At 42.7% G+C, this 18,146-nt stretch overlaps 2 protein-coding genes across 2 annotated transcripts; one reads left to right on the forward strand and one right to left on the reverse strand.

The window, feature by feature from the left end:
• The first annotated feature begins 7,566 nt into the window (after positions 1 to 7,566).
• On the forward strand, positions 7,567 to 13,979 carry LOC120834165 (frizzled-7). Its single transcript, XM_040201999.2, has one exon. It carries the CDS (start codon positions 10,096 to 10,098, stop codon positions 11,797 to 11,799), a length of 1,704 nt encoding a protein of 567 aa, XP_040057933.1. The 5' UTR covers positions 7,567 to 10,095; the 3' UTR covers positions 11,800 to 13,979.
• A 1,405-nt stretch (positions 13,980 to 15,384) lies between these two features.
• LOC120834166 (olfactory receptor 5AN1) lies at positions 15,385 to 16,350 on the reverse strand. Its single transcript, XM_040202000.2, has one exon. The coding sequence runs from the start codon at positions 16,348 to 16,350 to the stop codon at positions 15,385 to 15,387; it is 966 nt and encodes a 321-aa protein (XP_040057934.2).
• Positions 16,351 to 18,146: the final 1,796 nt, after the last annotated feature.

Genomic DNA, 18,146 nt, shown 5'->3' on the forward strand with positions numbered 1-18,146 from the left:
TTTCGCGGTTCTGAATTGGGTCACCCTATTTTTTTTAATGTTATACCAAAAGCCAAAAATCACTTTTACAAATACCCCCCCCCCCACATATAATAAATAAACATACATAAAGTCATACTCCAAATCAAGCAAAAGTGTAAATTATGGTTATTAAAGGTTATGACTAATTAGCTATCTTTCCACAATGTATGTTTTTTTTTAATACACATACTATACGTGCGTGAGAGCAGGAAGACCCATGGACTCCAGCAGAGGTCTCCCTCCTCAGAGGTGCAGAAGCAGCATTGGCTACACCCCCGGCTCAGTTTGCCCCCCCAGATGTTGAGCACCAGGACCACAGGAGGCACTCTCACACAATGGACAGGAACATTTACACAATCCTCGTTTGAAATTTAGGCTGTGCAAAGTAACGCTGTCAATGCCGCCTGAACAACACGACCACACAAGACATTTTGCACAATGTGTTGGTATTTTGTAGTTGCTGTACAATGTTTCTGAAGTTCGATGCAAGCGCTGTTCCTTTCTTTGAATTGTCTCTATTTGTGTAGCAATGCCGTTAAGTCCTCGACAGAGAGGAACTACATCAGCTTTTCCATTGATCTGAATCTGGTGAGTCAGTCTCTGGAGAAATACCTAAAGGTAAGTAGAGCATCTGCTCCTTTGCTCCTCAGCATTTTAGGGAGATTTAACTACGCCTGACTCACACACCACGAATGCCCAAAAGGCCGAAGAGTGTGTTTGTTTAAGAGCAAATTGAAATATTACCAACTCTAAAAGTATTTAAACTAAAACACGTTTTCTGCTATTCTTTGCTGTCGCTCTGGCAAATAAAACTTTTCTTGGATTGTTTAAGCTAAACGGTTTGAAGCCATTTGAGAGACTAGCAACCCATGTGAGTGTGTTTATATATATATACATATATTCTCCACTGCTACGTCCTTTCCACACCCTTTTTTCCTTCCCTCCCTTTCACCCATGTTCGTGATCAGGACTTGTTTGCCATTTTAGTGTTTCTATATAAAAGTGTCCAACAGGTTTTGGCTCCATGTTTTACTGCCTGCAGTAAAAAAAAGCATCAAGGGCAAACAGGGCCTAATATTTCTGGAGCTGAACACGAGACATTTAAGAATCACAGATGCTGGCAGAGGCTTTTAGAGTCACAGATGCAACATGTGCTCCTTTCCTCCCTAATCTAATATTCAGCGTACCAAACAAACATCCCAGTGTGCTCAATCTTCAAGTGAGACACACTTCATGTCATTGCTGTTTGTGTTCTATTTTAAAACCATCAGCTTCTTATTGAATTACTGTAAAATTGCCTGTCCAAAAATCTCCCTACTTGAACGCACTAAAAAACTTTTATATATAGCAAAAAATTATTCAAAAAAAGAGGAGACAGGGGAATCACAAGGCGGCTGGACATGATGTAACTTATATAGAATTTGTAAAAGGCAAATGAGGTGTAGTCCTTTACTGTAAATAAAGAGGGCTGCGTGATCAAGCTACTGAGTACACGTCGTACCTGCAATAGTTCATGCGAGATCTGACATTTCCTGCTATGTAAGAACATTTTTTAATCTCTGTTTAAAAAATAAAAAACACTGCTCCCAAACTTTCTGTACTTCATTTCACCCCCATCATAAAAAAATCACACAAACACACACTCAGACAAGCAGTAACCTCATGGCGTGACCTGAGCAGGCGTATTCCCCTGTCCAATCCCTCATAAACTTATGCTGCTGGAAACAACACAATTGGGATTTACAAGACTGCAGAGGCTGTGTGTGTGTGTGTGTGTGCATGTGCGAGTGTTTGTTGTGTGTTTGTGTGTGGTTGAAACCATACGGGGTTACAGCCAGGCCACAAAGACATAGCGAGTCTGAAAGAGTTTGATTGGCCACAATATCGTGAGGAGTAGAGTAGAAGGTAACACCCTCACACAGACACACACAGACACACACGCACCACTTTTCCTCAAGGCTTATAATGTGTGCAACTTTGCAAAAGAAACGCATCGCTTGTTGTAAAACACTACTAGCTGCTAAAGGGAACGTCTCTAGCGTGTACACGGTCCAACTCAATGTTCGTGGTATCGACGCGCTCCCACAGTCCTTCTCAATCAGTTTTTATAATTTACACGCATTCGGAAACTAAAAGAAGAAGAAAAAATGAACTGTGTCCCAACAAGGGAGGGGTTTCATTTGAACAATTTGGCAGTGGAAGTAATGTGCGTGTGTGTATTTGTGTGTTTGTGTGTGTGTGTGTGTGTGTGTGTGTGTGTGTGTGTGTGTGTGTGTGTGTGTGTAGGCAGAGTATTTAAAGAACATTGGAAACACATGTCTGGAGCCTGATAAAAAAAAAAAGCATTTTAGGAACCGGGTAATTTGGCTTGTTCTTTACACTCACACAAAGACACAAACATGTTCACTTGTATGGAGTTTGACCTTCTGAGGAACAACAATTACGTGCATTAAATACCTGGACAAGAAGCACTCAGAACTTCATTTCAAACTAGTGCGTTTGTTAAAAAACAACCTGCATAGAACCATAAAACATGTACTGCGTTGGCTACAATCTATAGAATAGAGAATATCAAACATATTTCGACAAATATAATACTGCAGCTTTACAGTACGATGTTATGAGTATGCGTAAGAATACTATCTGTTAAGGTTAAGGCAGCATGGGGATAAAACTCTTGAAAAGTTGATTTAGTACTGTTTTTCTGTTTTCCTATATCTTTGTTTTAGACTCTGTGATCTCCATTTCAAAAGGAGTGATTGCAGTGAGTTTGAGGGGACAGAAATGTGTCTTCACGGTATGAAGCTCCCTGTGAAGGCATGTTATTGAAACATCATTGATTTGGCATTGTTCGCCTCGTTCACACTACAATGCTAGACTGGTGTTTTGAAACGTGTCCTCCGTGGAGAGAGTACCTGAAAAGCTCCGTTTTCTTTACGTGTGAAAAACACAGACTTAGTGTGGACATGGCGAAAAAAGAAGAGAGTCATAAAAAGAGCGAGCGGTGACCATCTGGCTCAGGTCAAACTCCCACAGAGGGCGATGATCACAGTGGTGTGAGTGTGTGTGCGTGCGTGCGTGTGTGTCTGTGAGTCCCCTGCAGTGAAAGGTGATGACCGCAGCTGTGTGTTTGACCTCAGAACGGCAGGAGGCCTCCCCCCTCCTAATCCTCCTTCCTTCTCCGTGTTACCCTTTTCCTCCCTCTGCTCCTCTTCTCAGTCGTCCTCCTCTTCTTCCTCCTCTAACCGTCTCTGTTTTTCTTCCTTCTGAACTTGTGAAATCCCAAAACGCGGCAACAGAGCACATAAAGTTCACTGAATACGAGCCATGCAAGCAAAAGGAGTGTCTCTGTAAGGCTTAGCGGGGCAGCCATTGTGGTTTCACCTCCTCCGTTACTTTGCATCAATTAGCACATCACCTCCATGGCTGCTGTGTGTGTGCTGCGGGGGGAAGGGAAGCGGAGGCCTATTGTGTGAAGTCAAGAACACGTCAGAGATTCACTGTTGCTCAACTCAATCTGTTGAACCCAGTTTATCTGAAGGGGTCAAATACGGCATCCATATTGTCGCCACGGTTAGTTACGCTGTTCTATCGCCAAAAGCTGTTCCTAACTACTACTTGTGCATGTTTTTGTATTGGGGGGGGAGGGGTTCTTCTCCTTTAACCAATGCGGTCGTCAAACAGGCTTCAACATTTACAATTTCACAATGAATACCAACCACAAATTTCCCTTTGTTTTGTTCTTAGCACTGAAGTACTTTGAAAGTATTTTACACCCCCCCTCCCCTTCCCTCCTCCAAGTATCATTCTGGCTAATGCTCAATTCCTTGACAAGAAGTAGATTAAGTGAACCCTGAGATTAAATTAATGTCTGTCGCTGCGACACAACCCTGTTAGAAAACAATAGACGGGGCCGGGAAATTAGCATCACACAAGGTCTCAGTGGAGGTAGAAGGGTCTTTCTCAATAGTTCGTAGCTCGAATCTTCTACTTTCCTCTCGAGGTCGGCTCAACTCCTCTAAAGCCCCCCTCCCACTGGACACAAACACGCACTAACATCTGGCTTTTGTCTTAAGTGGGAAAGGTTAAAATCTGGGGTATTTCTCGGCTCGGGTTCCAAAAACATGACATCTTGCTGGATATTCTAACTTTTGTCATGTCAGGAACAAATTCTGTCCACCTCCGCCCATGCAGCGCTGAACAAATTGTTCAAAGTTGATGCGCTCATTTTAGTGAAAAATGTAGATTTAAAAAGGTTGTGCCAAAATATTCCCAGCACCTACCCAGTAGGGGTTAATACACATTTGACAACTGCTATACAAACTCCCCCCACCCTGCCTTTGGGAGAGCAGATCATATCTCCGTTCTCCTGCTCTGAGCGTACATGAAAAGATTCAAAACTGGATGAACCAGTTCCGCACAACTGTCTAGTGTTGAGTGACCACGCAGCAGTCACGTTCCCGACGGAGGATACAGACTCATGGCGACATCAATATGCCACTGACTATGTCATTGTTATGACATGTTAAGCAATGACACGCTACCAAAATAAATGTACAGCCAATGTACCAAAGAACATGCGTTTGTGATAACGTATACCTATAACTTATACCTGTTGACTGTGAGAATCACTCCCTAGATTCCGGGAACACGGATCTGGCACTCGACACCTTTGCTGTGCAGCTGGGTCCTTAATCTCCTGATGTTTGGGCCTCAGGTGGTGAGGATTCAACGACACCTCCTCTTCATTGACCCAAGGCTCTGGTGTCTCGGGCCCTCTGCTGTGTGACCTATTTAAGCGTAACGCCTTCACATCATACCGCTCGTGCATAACTGGAAAACCCGTGGCCATCCTAGTTAGTAAGGACTTGAGGCCTGAAGAAGTTTGGCACGGGCTCCGGCTATCCTCACAGACCTTTACACAGGACTGAGCGCGTTCGGGTTTGTCGGGATGTGTGCTTGCAGTGGAGCGAACCACTGGCAGGGAGCTAGCTCTCTGCTATTCGGGACACGTACCACACATGATGTCTGTGTGAAAGGCCCAAATGATGATCTTGGTCGCCTGCCACCCGGTGCACAAACTGTTTACCCTGCTACCATCTGGCAGACAGTATCAGTATCAGAGCATAGACCTGCAGGCTGGGAGGCCCTCAGGTCTAAAGGGCCCAGAACGCAAAGCCCTCCAATGGCTGATTTAATGATCATGTGACATTTAGTGCACTTAACCACCATGTGCCATCATGTTAACAGCCACGTGAATTAATGTTAATATGTTTTATTGATCTGTATAATTCTGTTGGACGTTTTTATACTTTAATCATCTTTAATTTTCAACAATGTTTTTAAAGTGTTAGAATTGGAATATTTGGCATGTTAGCATGCTGACATTAGCATTTAAATCAAAGCGCGGCCTCACATGTACGACAGATACACCAATGTTGTGATTTATGTTTTCTGATAAGCATCAAGAAATTCCAGAACAGATATGCAGTTGCAGGTAAATTTGAAAAAAAAATACAAATCCCAACAAATACTTGGTCCAAAGGCAGGCGGCTTCCTGCTGCACACACACACTGTTGGTCCAAATAAATCATTCTTTCATCAGTGTGCGCGTGTGTTTCTGTGTGTGTGTGTGCGTGCGTATGTGGTCCAGTACTGTAGGCTCTCTGTGTTGCACTGACAGACACAAACCAGCTGCCTGCATTCCTCTCTCTCTCTGCACTGACTTCTTAAGGGCGATCTCCCCTCCCCCCATTCAGACGAGTGTCCCACACATACTTCTATGATGCTATATATACCAACCCATAACTGAGACACACATGAGGAAACCAGGCAGGAGACAGCTTAATAAAGAAACATATAGTAATAAGAGTCGAGTCGAAACCGTCGCACCTTTTGCGGCATTCTTTAACATTTTATATATTAAAGATGAGTCTGTCGTGAGTTTTAAGGAACTAAGGGAAAAAGTCCTCCTGAGCCAATCCGACGGCTTCTCCCACCACGTTCCGTTAGCTTCAGTTGTCTGGTCTATTTCTCATTTCCTCCATTGTTGTTGTCACGAATACCTGCCCTGAGGGTTAAGTCTCACCTTGATAGTTATCAGTTTCTGTACCACTGGAGTTTTTGGGTGGGGGATTGTACGCTCATTTTTGGATTAAACCTGCTGTTGATTATGGCCGACATTATTGTCACCTTTTAGTTAATCTCACAAACCTGTTAGCATGCAATATCCTGTTTATAGATCAAGCACATATGGAACAAATCTAGCATGCGTTTTATCTCGGGTCCACAAGTGGAATGCAAACCCAATTCCGTTATCGTTCTTTTAACCCGGGTTCGCTCGTCATTTCCCGACAGAAAGATTTTCTTCTTTATCTGCTAATTACGCCTGGAGACTTTTCATACGAATAGATGAATAGATTTCCAGGCTTCGCAGGTTTACAATACACTAGATCCAGAATGTAGTTTCTATATCTTCAAAACCAACAACAAAAAGTTGACAGCCATATAACTTACAGAGATATTAAACACACATAAGGATAAATGCATGAACTGGTCTGCCATGGTGCAACTTCTTTTTTCTTTTTTTTAGCTCGCTCCTAAAAAACACTTAACGCTGGTTAGACCAACTTGGTCAGCCAACACGTCCTGTGAGCCGTCCTCAAATTTGAAATCCTCCTCAGTCCAAACAAAAAGCCTGTGTGTTTCCACCTCGACTCCACACCTAAATAGTTGCTCAGTATTGGGTTTCACATGGTAGCTCACATACTTTAGATGGCGGTCATGCCACTGGCTATCATTGAACTGAGCAAGCACAGTCCGAACCCTCAACATCTTTTTTGTTTTATTTATTTCACCTTGGTCTACTGTAAATCTAGTTGTTGTTTGTGTAACACCCCCCCCCCCCCCCCCACACACACACACACACACGCTCCTGCAGCAGATGTCCAGCTGCAGCAGACCACAGTCCAAACAGTGACTGACTGTCTGGAAACCTGCTGGACTTCCCACATCTGCTTGACCACTGCAGACACTATCCACATAAATACGCACACACACAAACAAACGGCTTCAGTTCAACGCGGCGGAGTGCGTCCATTTGACCTGACGGGGCTACTAACTGCTGTGTTTTACACCACAGGGATAAACACCAGTGTGAGGGAGGAAGATCAAAGCAATTTCTGGTTAAACACCTTCACCTCGTCTCCATTATCAATGTGCTTTTGGACGAAGTGCATGTGTTAACATGCATTGCAGGTATATTTGTGAAATTCATTGTTATTGCAAACGGCAAGGTTTAAATCATCGAATGGTCACCAAATAGCCGGTCATTTTTAATTATGAAGCTCCAATTAAGATGGATGTTTCTCTAACTATATTTTTTGACATTTTCCTCATTTGCGGTTATAGTATAAATACTATCATAATTTACATTGAATATGAATGTACTCATACTCTTATTTCCCATATTGGGATGAATAGGGAGATTTTGGGAAACATGGGAATCCTATTTTATGAATGAGGTCAAGTTGGTTATTTTGTGAGTCTTTATTGTCTTTTGGGGCGCCTTCAAAAACTACCCATCCACCTACCAGGACATTTAAACCCCTTCCTTTGTGTCAAACACCACTGGCTGTGACATTCAGATGCCGATTTGTCCAATGTCCTCTTGGGAAATCCCTGTACAAATAACATTCTTAATTGATACCTTTAATAGCCAGAGTCTTAAATGATCACGTAGCAGCCCATCAGCTCCTTGGACCGAGGCTTAATCCAACAAGTGGAACCAATCCTCTTATCAGAGGCAGCGGCCAGCAAATTGTTCCCTAGGACTGATAATTGAGGTATCTCCAGCTCCCAGCTATAGTCTGTGTGTGTTTGTCATCTGGCTCCAATGCATGTAATCAAAGTGCCTTTTCTAAGCATACTTTGACACAGAGGTCAAATATCTGACCCCCCCTGCAGCTGTGTGTCTGTGTATTCTACAAAACCCCTCAGTAAAAACAGGCCTGCATCCGTCTGCATTTTTGTATTCTGTGATACAAAAAAGAGACAAACATAAATGCAGGGTGGATAATGGTGAGTACTTAACATGCATACAAAAGGGCAGAGATTATAGAAAATAGTTTGATCTATTTTTTAAGGGATAAGAGCACAATGATTGTTTTTACAACAATGCATAGAACAACAATGTGAAAACATTGGGTAATGTGAAAAAGAGAAAGTAGTCTCCGTGGGACATTCTTTGAACGACCAACAACTTTTCTAACCTTTTTAGTTGTTTTGTGGTCGACCGTGTCACAGGCAGCGCAAAGCATTTTGCCTGAATACGTTTCTTGATTAATACCAATGTTCGGGGGGGGGTCAGAAATCCATATTGACCTACTAGCCCATTTCAATCGAACTTGCTTTCTCTTTTTGTAGGCCAGTTTACAGCGGGGAACTCTTTTCCTTTTGGTTCAGCTTCTCTTACCGCTCTCTCTGCTTCTCTTTTCCCCACCCTGCCCTCTTCGACCTTCTCTCTTCTTCCTGTCCCTTCCCCCACCCGACCCAACCCCCACCCTCTTTTATCCCACTCAGGGTAGAAACACACCAAATGCAGCGAGGCCACCAGGAACCCTTCTACACCTCCCACACTTGGTTGCCTGTGGGCAGATTGATCATGCTGTCAATCCAATTTACTGCTGCTTTGACTGTTGATTCTCACAATGATACACATCAATGCAGGAGCCGCATCTGATTGTTTGCAATGAAACCCTTTGGCAGTAAACAGCAACAGGTTACTGCAGTGCTTGCTGTGGTCGAGTGAATAAGACGCTGGATTCCATTTAGTTTTTTTCATGGTTTGCTCGCCGCGCTGCAATGTGTTTACATGTCCAGAACACAGTGAGCGACTGTGTGTGTGTCTACAGATTCCGTAGAGACCTCAATTTACCAGCTGCACACCGAGATAGTGTTTATGGGCAAAAAGCTGATCCAAAGTAACAGTAAATTGTTTTGTATGATTTTTAAAATGTTCAGCTGCAGCAGAACTGACAAAGAGTAAGCAGTAGAACTCTGTAAAAGTAAGGAAAATAAATAAGAAAAAAATAATTGCAAGAAAAATTTGACAGCTCACATGTGTCTTATACGCCTATTGCTATTTGGGATTTACATCCTTTAACCATTTTGAATAAATCCAAGAAATGTACGTTTCTATTTGTATGTGTCATCAGTGAAATGTAAGAACTGAAAAGCACTGCAGGATTTTTTTTAAATAGCCAGAAAAGAAAAAAAAAAATATATATATATAATATAAATATATATATAAATATATATATATATATATATATATATATATATATATATATATATTATAAAAGAGATATGTGTATTATTTACGTATTATTTATTTTGTTAGGTCTGTGGTGTAATTTAATTATTGTAACACATTTTCCTCCTAAAGGGAGTAAAGGCCAATCAAGAACGAGTCCTTAAGGAAAACAAACGCTGTGATTGGCTGAGACGCGGTTTCAAGGCGCCCTGCGTTCTGCTGGAAGGTCTTGTGAATGAAGGGGGTGCCTGAAAACCGGTGGAATCCACGCGCAGTGAGGAGAGCGAGCCTCTGGACTTCCAACTGCTCAGCATGTGAACCAACGGTCTGTTGGAAGTCAAGTCGAAAAGCGACGGAAATTTAATCATTTTTAAGTTTAGAACGTGCCTTATTTTGCGCTAATGTAACTTTGATTACGCGTCGAACTCGCTGGAATAACTTTGGTTTGGCAGAACTTGAAGAAAACTGGACTCTTGAGTGTTTTTTCACCGGGTCGGGATTCAGAGTGGGCTGCTTGGAGTCACTTACAAAGACCATCAAGAAGTCATGACACGGGGGACGCTTCGCTCGGATTTATGCTCATAAAACACGAGGAAAAGACTGCTACCGGCATTTTAAACTCGAAGTGCTCGGACCACACGCAAAGTTTTGCGACATTTTACGTAGATTCCTCGCTCTTTTAACAAAAAAAACCCCCTTTTTCAAGTTGCCCCACTCGGATCAAAGTTTTTCCTTCCCTCCCCCCCTTCTCCTTTTCAACTATGGCGGCGGCCAGGTCCACCGCTGGCTCCGTGTTACTGCGGCTCATGTGGCTGGCGTGCGGGCTGTCCCTGTCGTCCACTTCTGCACAGAATTACAACAACGACCACGGAATATCTGTCCCGGAACACGGGTTCTGCCAACCCATCTCCATCCCGCTTTGCACCGACATCGCCTACAACCAGACCATCATGCCGAACCTCCTGGGCCACACGAACCAGGAGGACGCCGGGCTCGAGGTGCACCAGTTCTACCCGCTGGTTAAGGTGCAGTGTTCCGCGGACCTCAAGTTCTTCCTCTGCTCCATGTACGCGCCCGTCTGCACGGTACTGGAGCAGGCCATCCCCCCGTGTCGGACCCTGTGTGAGCGCGCACGCCAGGGCTGTGAAGCCCTCATGAACAAGTTTGGCTTCCAGTGGCCGGAGAGGCTCCGCTGCGAGGCGTTCCCCGTCCACGGAGCCGGCGAGATCTGCGTCGGCCAGAACACATCGGAACCCAGCAGCCCGTCCTCGTCCTCACCCTTTGCACCAGAACCGGTCACCCTCCCCCCAAGCATTGACCGACCCAACCCACGCCCTCCTCAAAACAACCAGTACCACCAGTTCTCCTGCCCACTGCAGTTGGAAGTGCTTCCCTACCTGGGCTACCGATTCATGGGGGCCAACAACTGCGGGGCCCCGTGCGAGCCCACCAAACCCACCGGCATTATGTATTTCCAGGAGGATGAGGTGAAATTCGGCCGGTTGTGGGTTGGAATCTGGTCCATTTTGTGCTGCGTGAGCACCTTGTTCACGGTGCTCACCTATCTAGTCGACATGAGGCGGTTCAGATACCCCGAGAGGCCCATCATCTTCCTATCCGGCTGTTATTTCATGGTGGCGGTGGCCTACGCTGCCGGCTTTTTCCTGGAGGACAAAGTTGCCTGCGTGGATAAATACAGAGAGGACAGCTACAGAACGGTGGCCCAGGGGACTAAAAAGGAGGGCTGCACCATCCTCTTCATGGTGTTGTACTTTTTTGGCATGGCCAGCTCCATCTGGTGGGTGATTCTGTCCCTGACCTGGTTCCTCTCTGCCGGAATGAAATGGGGCCACGAGGCGATCGAAGCCAACTCCCAGTACTTCCACTTGGCCGCGTGGGCCGTCCCGGCCATCAAAACCATTACCATCCTCGCCATGGGCCGGGTGGACGGCGACGTCCTGACCGGGGTGTGTTTCGTCGGGATCTTCAACGTGGACGCCCTGCGCGGCTTCGTCCTGGCGCCGCTTTTTGTCTACCTGTTCATCGGCACGTCCTTCCTCCTGGCCGGCTTCGTGTCCCTGTTCCGGATCCGCACCATCATGAAGCACGACGGCACCAAGACGGAGAAGCTGGAGAAGCTGATGGTGCGGATCGGGGTGTTCAGCGTGCTGTACACGGTCCCGGCCACCATAGTGATCGCCTGTTACTTCTACGAGCAGGCCTTCAGGGAGCACTGGCAGCGGACCTGGCACATGCAGACCTGCAAGCGGTTCGCCGTACCCTGCCCGGTTCACAACTTCGCCCCCATGACTCCGGACTTCACCGTGTTCATGATCAAGTACCTGATGACCATGATAGTCGGGATCACCTCGGGTTTCTGGGTCTGGTCTGGGAAGACTCTTCAATCCTGGCGGAGGTTCTACAAGCGCCTTAGCAACGGTAACCACGGGGAGACGACGGTGTAAAGATTCGAGGGGGAAAGGGCACAAAGAAAACGGTGTTTTGGATTTAAAAACCATGTAAATTAGGTCAAATAGCTTTTATTACTATTTTGGACATTTCATTTTAATTTTTTTTTCTCAGTTGTGACAGCGTTTCAGGCTTCTGGTCACACAACCAAACTTTGATCTATATTCGATAGAAGTTGGATTTTTTTTTTCATTTTATATTTCTATAGTCATCATCAGACAGCCCACAATACTGGCTTTTATATTTTTTGGATCACAAACTGATGCAAATGACCATACTGGTTCATGGACTCTAATGCCTGACTGGTGAGGTTCCTTTTGATATGAAACTTCCTATTATTATAGCTTATATCCTCAGTATCACAATTTTAATGTAACGTTAACTTCCTGTCCACTCCGGTGAGTTTCTCACCCCAACAGAAAAGACTGATGTGTCCAAGTGTGGCCTTCTGTCCATGCTGCAGCAAATAGGTCAGAGGTTGTGGGTCCCTACAGCCGCCACTGACTGAATTCACTCAATACAAACACCTGGATTTTACCTTTTTTTTTTTAAATTCTCCCTTGTTTCAGCTTGAGACAGAAATGCTTTAATGTGTGTGTGAGAAGTCTGAGTATAATCTCGCTGAGAAATGATCCATAAACTCGTGACTCCACGCCATCATGTGTCAAGTGGCTGCCTAGAAATCCAAACTTTTATTTCTTCTTTTCTTTATTTTTTTCAGACTGTCAAGTATTTGTATTGAATGTTCACTCCGAAGGTGAATGAAGTTATGTATTGGTTTGCACAGCTAAAGGTAACAAGTGTTAAAAATGACTGATTCAAACTGTTAAAGAGACCACACACACAGAGGCCTGCAATGAAGACACAACAGCTCATTGTTTGTCTCAGTGTGTGGTCTCTCGACTGTTGGATCCTTCCATCCAAAATACTTTTAAGCTTTTAAGACATCCACAGCACCATTTCAAGGACACACACAGTGGAAATGGTTGCTCAGGATTTTAATGTTATTTTATCCTGGATAAAGATGACTGTACACATTCAGGCCTGTGTATCTGCCCCCATCCCCTTTCTATGATTTCACTTGCAACAAAGACTTTTTAGTGAATCTTTTTTTTTTTTTGTCAAACAGCATTGTATGGACTTTTTTTTTTGCTTCTGCAAACCGAACTGATGTTTGACGTTCTTAGTTGTGAAAACACTAGGAAGGAGGTCAAAGTCCACAACCGTGTGGGAATATTTTTTATTTGGAAAGCGAGAATGTGTTGTATTCGGCAGATGTGGAGCGTTCTCTGGAACCGAACATACGGAGGTGATATACCAATATATTACTACAGAACTGTTGATGAAATGGAACACCCACATTGCCTAGTGACCACTTCATTTTTTTATCAAATTAAGCAAGGGTAAACCTAAACTAAGATTTTGTTTTTTTTAATCTTAATGTTTTTTCTTCAAATTTATGAGCACCCGTAACCCTCGACATTCAAGTAGGAAAACGACGAGTGCAGAAAAGTCATGTTTTTATCCCGACTGATGGTGGCATATTGTTCCTTTTCTTGTTGTACAGCACAAGTTCTCTTCGTACGTCACCTGCAAATGATGAGTTCAGACCTCTAGCAGCAATCAGGGTAAACTCACAACATAATGGCCTATTAGACCTGCTATTTTAGGTTTGTTTTATCTACCAACGCTCTGTCTTGAATCCAAGAATACTAATACTAGATATATACCCTAAGTACCAAATGTTATACTGTTACAGCAGTTTGTATACAAAAACTGTCACATTTCCCACGTGAATGCACTACATACCTCCACCCTGGTTAAAGTTAGTACATAGGCTTGAGACACTCTTACATCTCTCGTCCATGTTTTAAGGAAACAGTACCACATTATTCTTTGTAATTGCCTTCTGGCAGCAAAGATCTGATGGTGTCAGTGACACCAGACAGATGGGTTTGTTTTGTACCAAGTTTTCAGAAGGATTACAAGTGTGTGTGTGTGTGTTATTTTTTTTTTTTTTTGTCTCATTGGAACATATGCGACCTACCAAGAAAACACAGACTCTGTTTTTAAAGGCATATTGTATTTATGGGAATATTCATTTTTGTCTTTTTTTTTTTAAAGAAATAAGCCTGTTGTATGTGTACAGTTTGAATAAAAGCGTTACGGTTTGTAATGCATTGATCCCTGTGGTTTGTGTGCAGAAATGAACTCGTACATGATGGAGCCGCTTGTACGATGGGGAGGCCGTCACTTCACATTGTTTTCTCAACATATGCCTATTATTTATTGTTAAATAATGCCCCACCTAAAAAACATGTTTGTCCCTTTTTAAGTGCTTTCGCCTACCACCTAAACGTTGATGATACCTCTCATTCATGGCCCGGACACATGACTTCGAAGACATTACCAGTGACACACACAGGCCGCATTGTGATGCTGCTTAAGCAGCTCAATTGGCCAAGAAGTGAACAACAAGTCCTACAGTCCTGGAAGCTACCGATAACAACTTGATACTCTCCACCGCCTGCGCTGTCCTCACAATCAGATTCAGCTGGATTGGCTGCTTGTGTCCGCACATACAACAGATCTCATTGCAGCCGTCACCACGGGCCATATTGTGTAAATGTGAAAACATGTTGTCAAAACCTCCTCACCCTCTTCCGTTCAAAGAGCAACCGACCTGGGAATAGTTGGACATGTGATGCTGTTTACATGTCGAACATCTGTTGCAAGGTGAGAGTTGAGCATACCAACACTTCTTATGTAAACACCAATATTGAACAAAAGGTGTTTGTTTGCTCCAGACCTGTAAAATTCCTGTGCTAGATTTTGGAACATATTGTGTTAGTTTGTGATACTGCAGCATCCTCTGCTGCCCGGCAAACAAAACGCCATAAATGGTTAATTCTTTGGGGAAAAGAGGGAAGATTATTCTGACAATGTGCAAGAGCACCTCGTTTTAAATGTACTAATGTAGATACGCAAAAGTTACATTTAATAAATAAGCTGTAGTAGCAAAATGTATAAACATGTGCATCAATCTGCCTGCCTACCTTTATTCACTTTAAATCAATCGCCCTGCTACATTCATTTCACTTTACATTGTTTTCTCAATGGCCAGACTCAATTTTAAGAAAGAAAAACTTTTATCGCTGCTGAGCTACAAAACTCACTCACTTCAAAGTTAATCACAGAGGGCGTCACACTTCACGAGTGCTGCTCTCTGACTCAACAACCTCAAAGTCTTTAACAGTGGCCGGGGTGAAAAATCATCATCAGAAAATCCGCTGAAAATGCTGAATGTAACTTTTGTTTTCCAACATACAGGACCACCTCCCCCCCATTTGAACAGCATTGATGGAAGGAGTTCTCAAACAGTCTGATGGTGACCTCTGGTGGAGAAAGCTAATGATACATGAAGCAGGTAATAAAAATCTTTCAACAATGTCTGCTTGCTGTTACAGTAGGCCTGAATTAACTTTATATCAATCATCCTGGTACATTAACATTCAGCTTTTTTCATGGTAGAGAAAATAATTATAATAAATTTACATCACAGTGTGCAGTATCCAACATATTTATTTTCTATTGAACAGAAGTCTCTTACACGATTGTCTTATTTTGGGTAGGTAAAATCCGTACATAAAGGGAGTGATCATTGGTTGAAGTATTTGAAGATATATGGATGAAATAATGTGCACTCCATCTGGTGCATATGCCCCATCGAACCTGGACTCCACATAATAAAAAATGCCGCCGACAAATATGTTTGACAGTGACACAATCTGAGGTGTGCAGGTCGTTAATACTTTTTGTTTGCTTTCTTTGGATCCCTTTAGACAAACCAACAAAATCTTTACATAAGAGACTGAAATGAAACAAAACGGGATAACCACACTGATAAAGGCAAAAAACAGGTCAGATATGCTGGTAAGTGCTGAGACTGAACATGCAAGTTTAATTACTAACTGTTGGTCACAAAACACTTTGTCAATGACATTTCCACAAAATGTCAAAGGGATGACGAATGAAAATGAGAACATATAGCTAGTAAATGAATAAATCCAAACAAGCAGAATGATCTTACCTACTCTCTTGTTGCTCATAATAACATTGTAGTGTAAAGGATAACAGATACAGACATATCTGTCATAGGCCATAGCTGTTAAACTGCATAACTCAACACAACTACATGTGTAGATACAAAACATCTGCAGAAAACACCACGGCAACGTCACTTCATGTGTATCTGAAAACATCTGTGAGAGCAGGAGAGGATATAGTGACATGCTTGTACTTATTTCATTCATAAACAAATGACATAATAATAAATACATCGGCTCATGCAATCCTCTGTCCACATATATGACCACAACAAGAATTGTGTTGGTCGCACAAATGGAGATGTACCATAATAACATTATGCTGAAATACAGGTACTTTAAGTTTCCAATATCACCATAAGCAGACAGCACAAAAGACACAACCTCAGTGGAGTTCTCCATTTCTTTGATGAGCACTATGCGGGCAACAAAGTGAGTCATAGAGGATGTAGCAGCAACGATGGCTCAGTAAAAGTGTTTTCTGTTATCCTTTTCAATAATGCCTCAAATCAATATTCTAGCTGCATTTAAATATTCTTATAATCGTAATGTGAGGAAGGCAAACACATAAAGGGGCTTTTCTTGTCTGTTACATTCAAGAGTACAGAAACAAAGAATCACAAAATAAGCTTAGTAGTTTGAATCTTGTCCAAAAATATTGTCAACGGAGATAAATCTGAATTATGATCTCTGCATACCTGAAAAAAACAGAACCACACTGAGTTCCACCACACTGGTCAAAGTAACAAAGCCAAATGGATTCGGGTCTATAACATTGCCTTTGTGGCTCATAAATGATACAGATACCTGTCCTCTCAGTCACCTGTGAAAAATTTGAGGGTAGATATCAGTATTCACACAACAATTAGCAAACAATATACCAACATAAAGTCACATCTTACACTCAAGGTATCTACCAAGTATGAAAGCCTCCGGTCCGTTGCTGCGACCCTCCCAACTGAACAAGAACCTCTGCTGATCTTTATACTCTTCTTGGATGCATTGGAGGGTTGGGCTACACAACATTTGCAGAATGGATTGCTGTGTAATTTCATATACTCAAATATGGACGCAATGGTGGTCCATGAGGGGTTTAGTCATCTTATCTTCTTTAAAGTAAGACTGAATGAGGACGAGACATCAGAATCGGAAAATTCATGACAGCTGATATTCAGGAAAGCAAAACAGACAAAAGCAAGAAAATACATGCAAATAGTACCAATACGTACCAAAGAAAATAAAAAAGGCATCAAATAAAACAGAAAAGGAAATTCACCACATGCAAAGAAATACTTGATATAGCCGTACACTGTATGGACTCGCCCGTCGTGACCTCTGACCTCAAACCCATGCAAAACGTTTTAGATGAGGTGGAACAATGACCAGGTATCAGGCCTTACTGTAAAACCTTGTGTGCTTTGGACCTTGTTTGGTTCTTCAGAGTCGTAGGAGCAATATGTTTAGCTGTTGGACCGCATAAGCAAATATTTAATGGCATAGTCTAACTTCCTTTTTACTCTTCTATCTGATAGTTCTGGTCACCATAGAAAATCAACACGGATATTCTTTTTCAGATTCTGGTTAGCTAACTGCAGAGCCAAAGAAGATATTTTGAACCCTGTATAGAGTCATACTCTTCAATAAGAGTAAACTGAAGATGATGCGTAAAAACAGTGATTGAGGAGAAGTACAGTAGTCAAGGAGAAAAGGTACAAAAATAGCAAACTAAACTATTGGGATGATTTGCTTGTATGGGTTTAGTTTGACAGATTTTAGAAAAAGTCTAAAAAAGCTGACAAATAGTTTTATTTATTCCAGTTAGTAGTGCTAAATCGGTAACTTCAGAGACAACTGGGGCACTGGGACCAGCAGTACTAAGGCAGAAGAAACATGCGACTGTGGTCAACATGTAGTCATTCTCCCTCTGACCTTTAAAGGGTCCTGATGTGAGGAGTTCTCTCACATTTACAATCCGGTCTGATTCTGACATCTGGTGGCAATTTCTATCAATACATGTGATAGTGTGCTTGTTGTTACAGCAGGACTGTAATAACTTCTTAAAAGTCATCAATTAAAAACTGTTGAAGTCAGTTGATCAAGGTTGATGGGAGAAAAGACATTTAAAACTGCAGAATAAAACTTTTCCTCAGAGATGATATAACTCTCCTCACTCGAAATACATACGTGCCACATTAAGAGAAACATTTTTTAATGATGAGACAGTTACATCAAAGAAC

This window comes from Gasterosteus aculeatus, chromosome 16 (assembly GCF_964276395.1).
Source record: "Gasterosteus aculeatus chromosome 16, fGasAcu3.hap1.1, whole genome shotgun sequence".
NCBI classification, from domain to species: domain Eukaryota; kingdom Metazoa; phylum Chordata; class Actinopteri; order Perciformes; family Gasterosteidae; genus Gasterosteus; species Gasterosteus aculeatus.

What these genes read in the sequence shown, in the direction of transcription:
- LOC120834166 (XM_040202000.2), bottom strand. Translation starts at nt 16,350, where the DNA reads ATGACTCACTTTGTTGCCCGCATAGTGCTCATCAAAGAAATGGAGAAC.
- LOC120834165 (XM_040201999.2), top strand. Translation starts at nt 10,096, where the DNA reads ATGGCGGCGGCCAGGTCCACCGCTGGCTCCGTGTTACTGCGGCTCATG.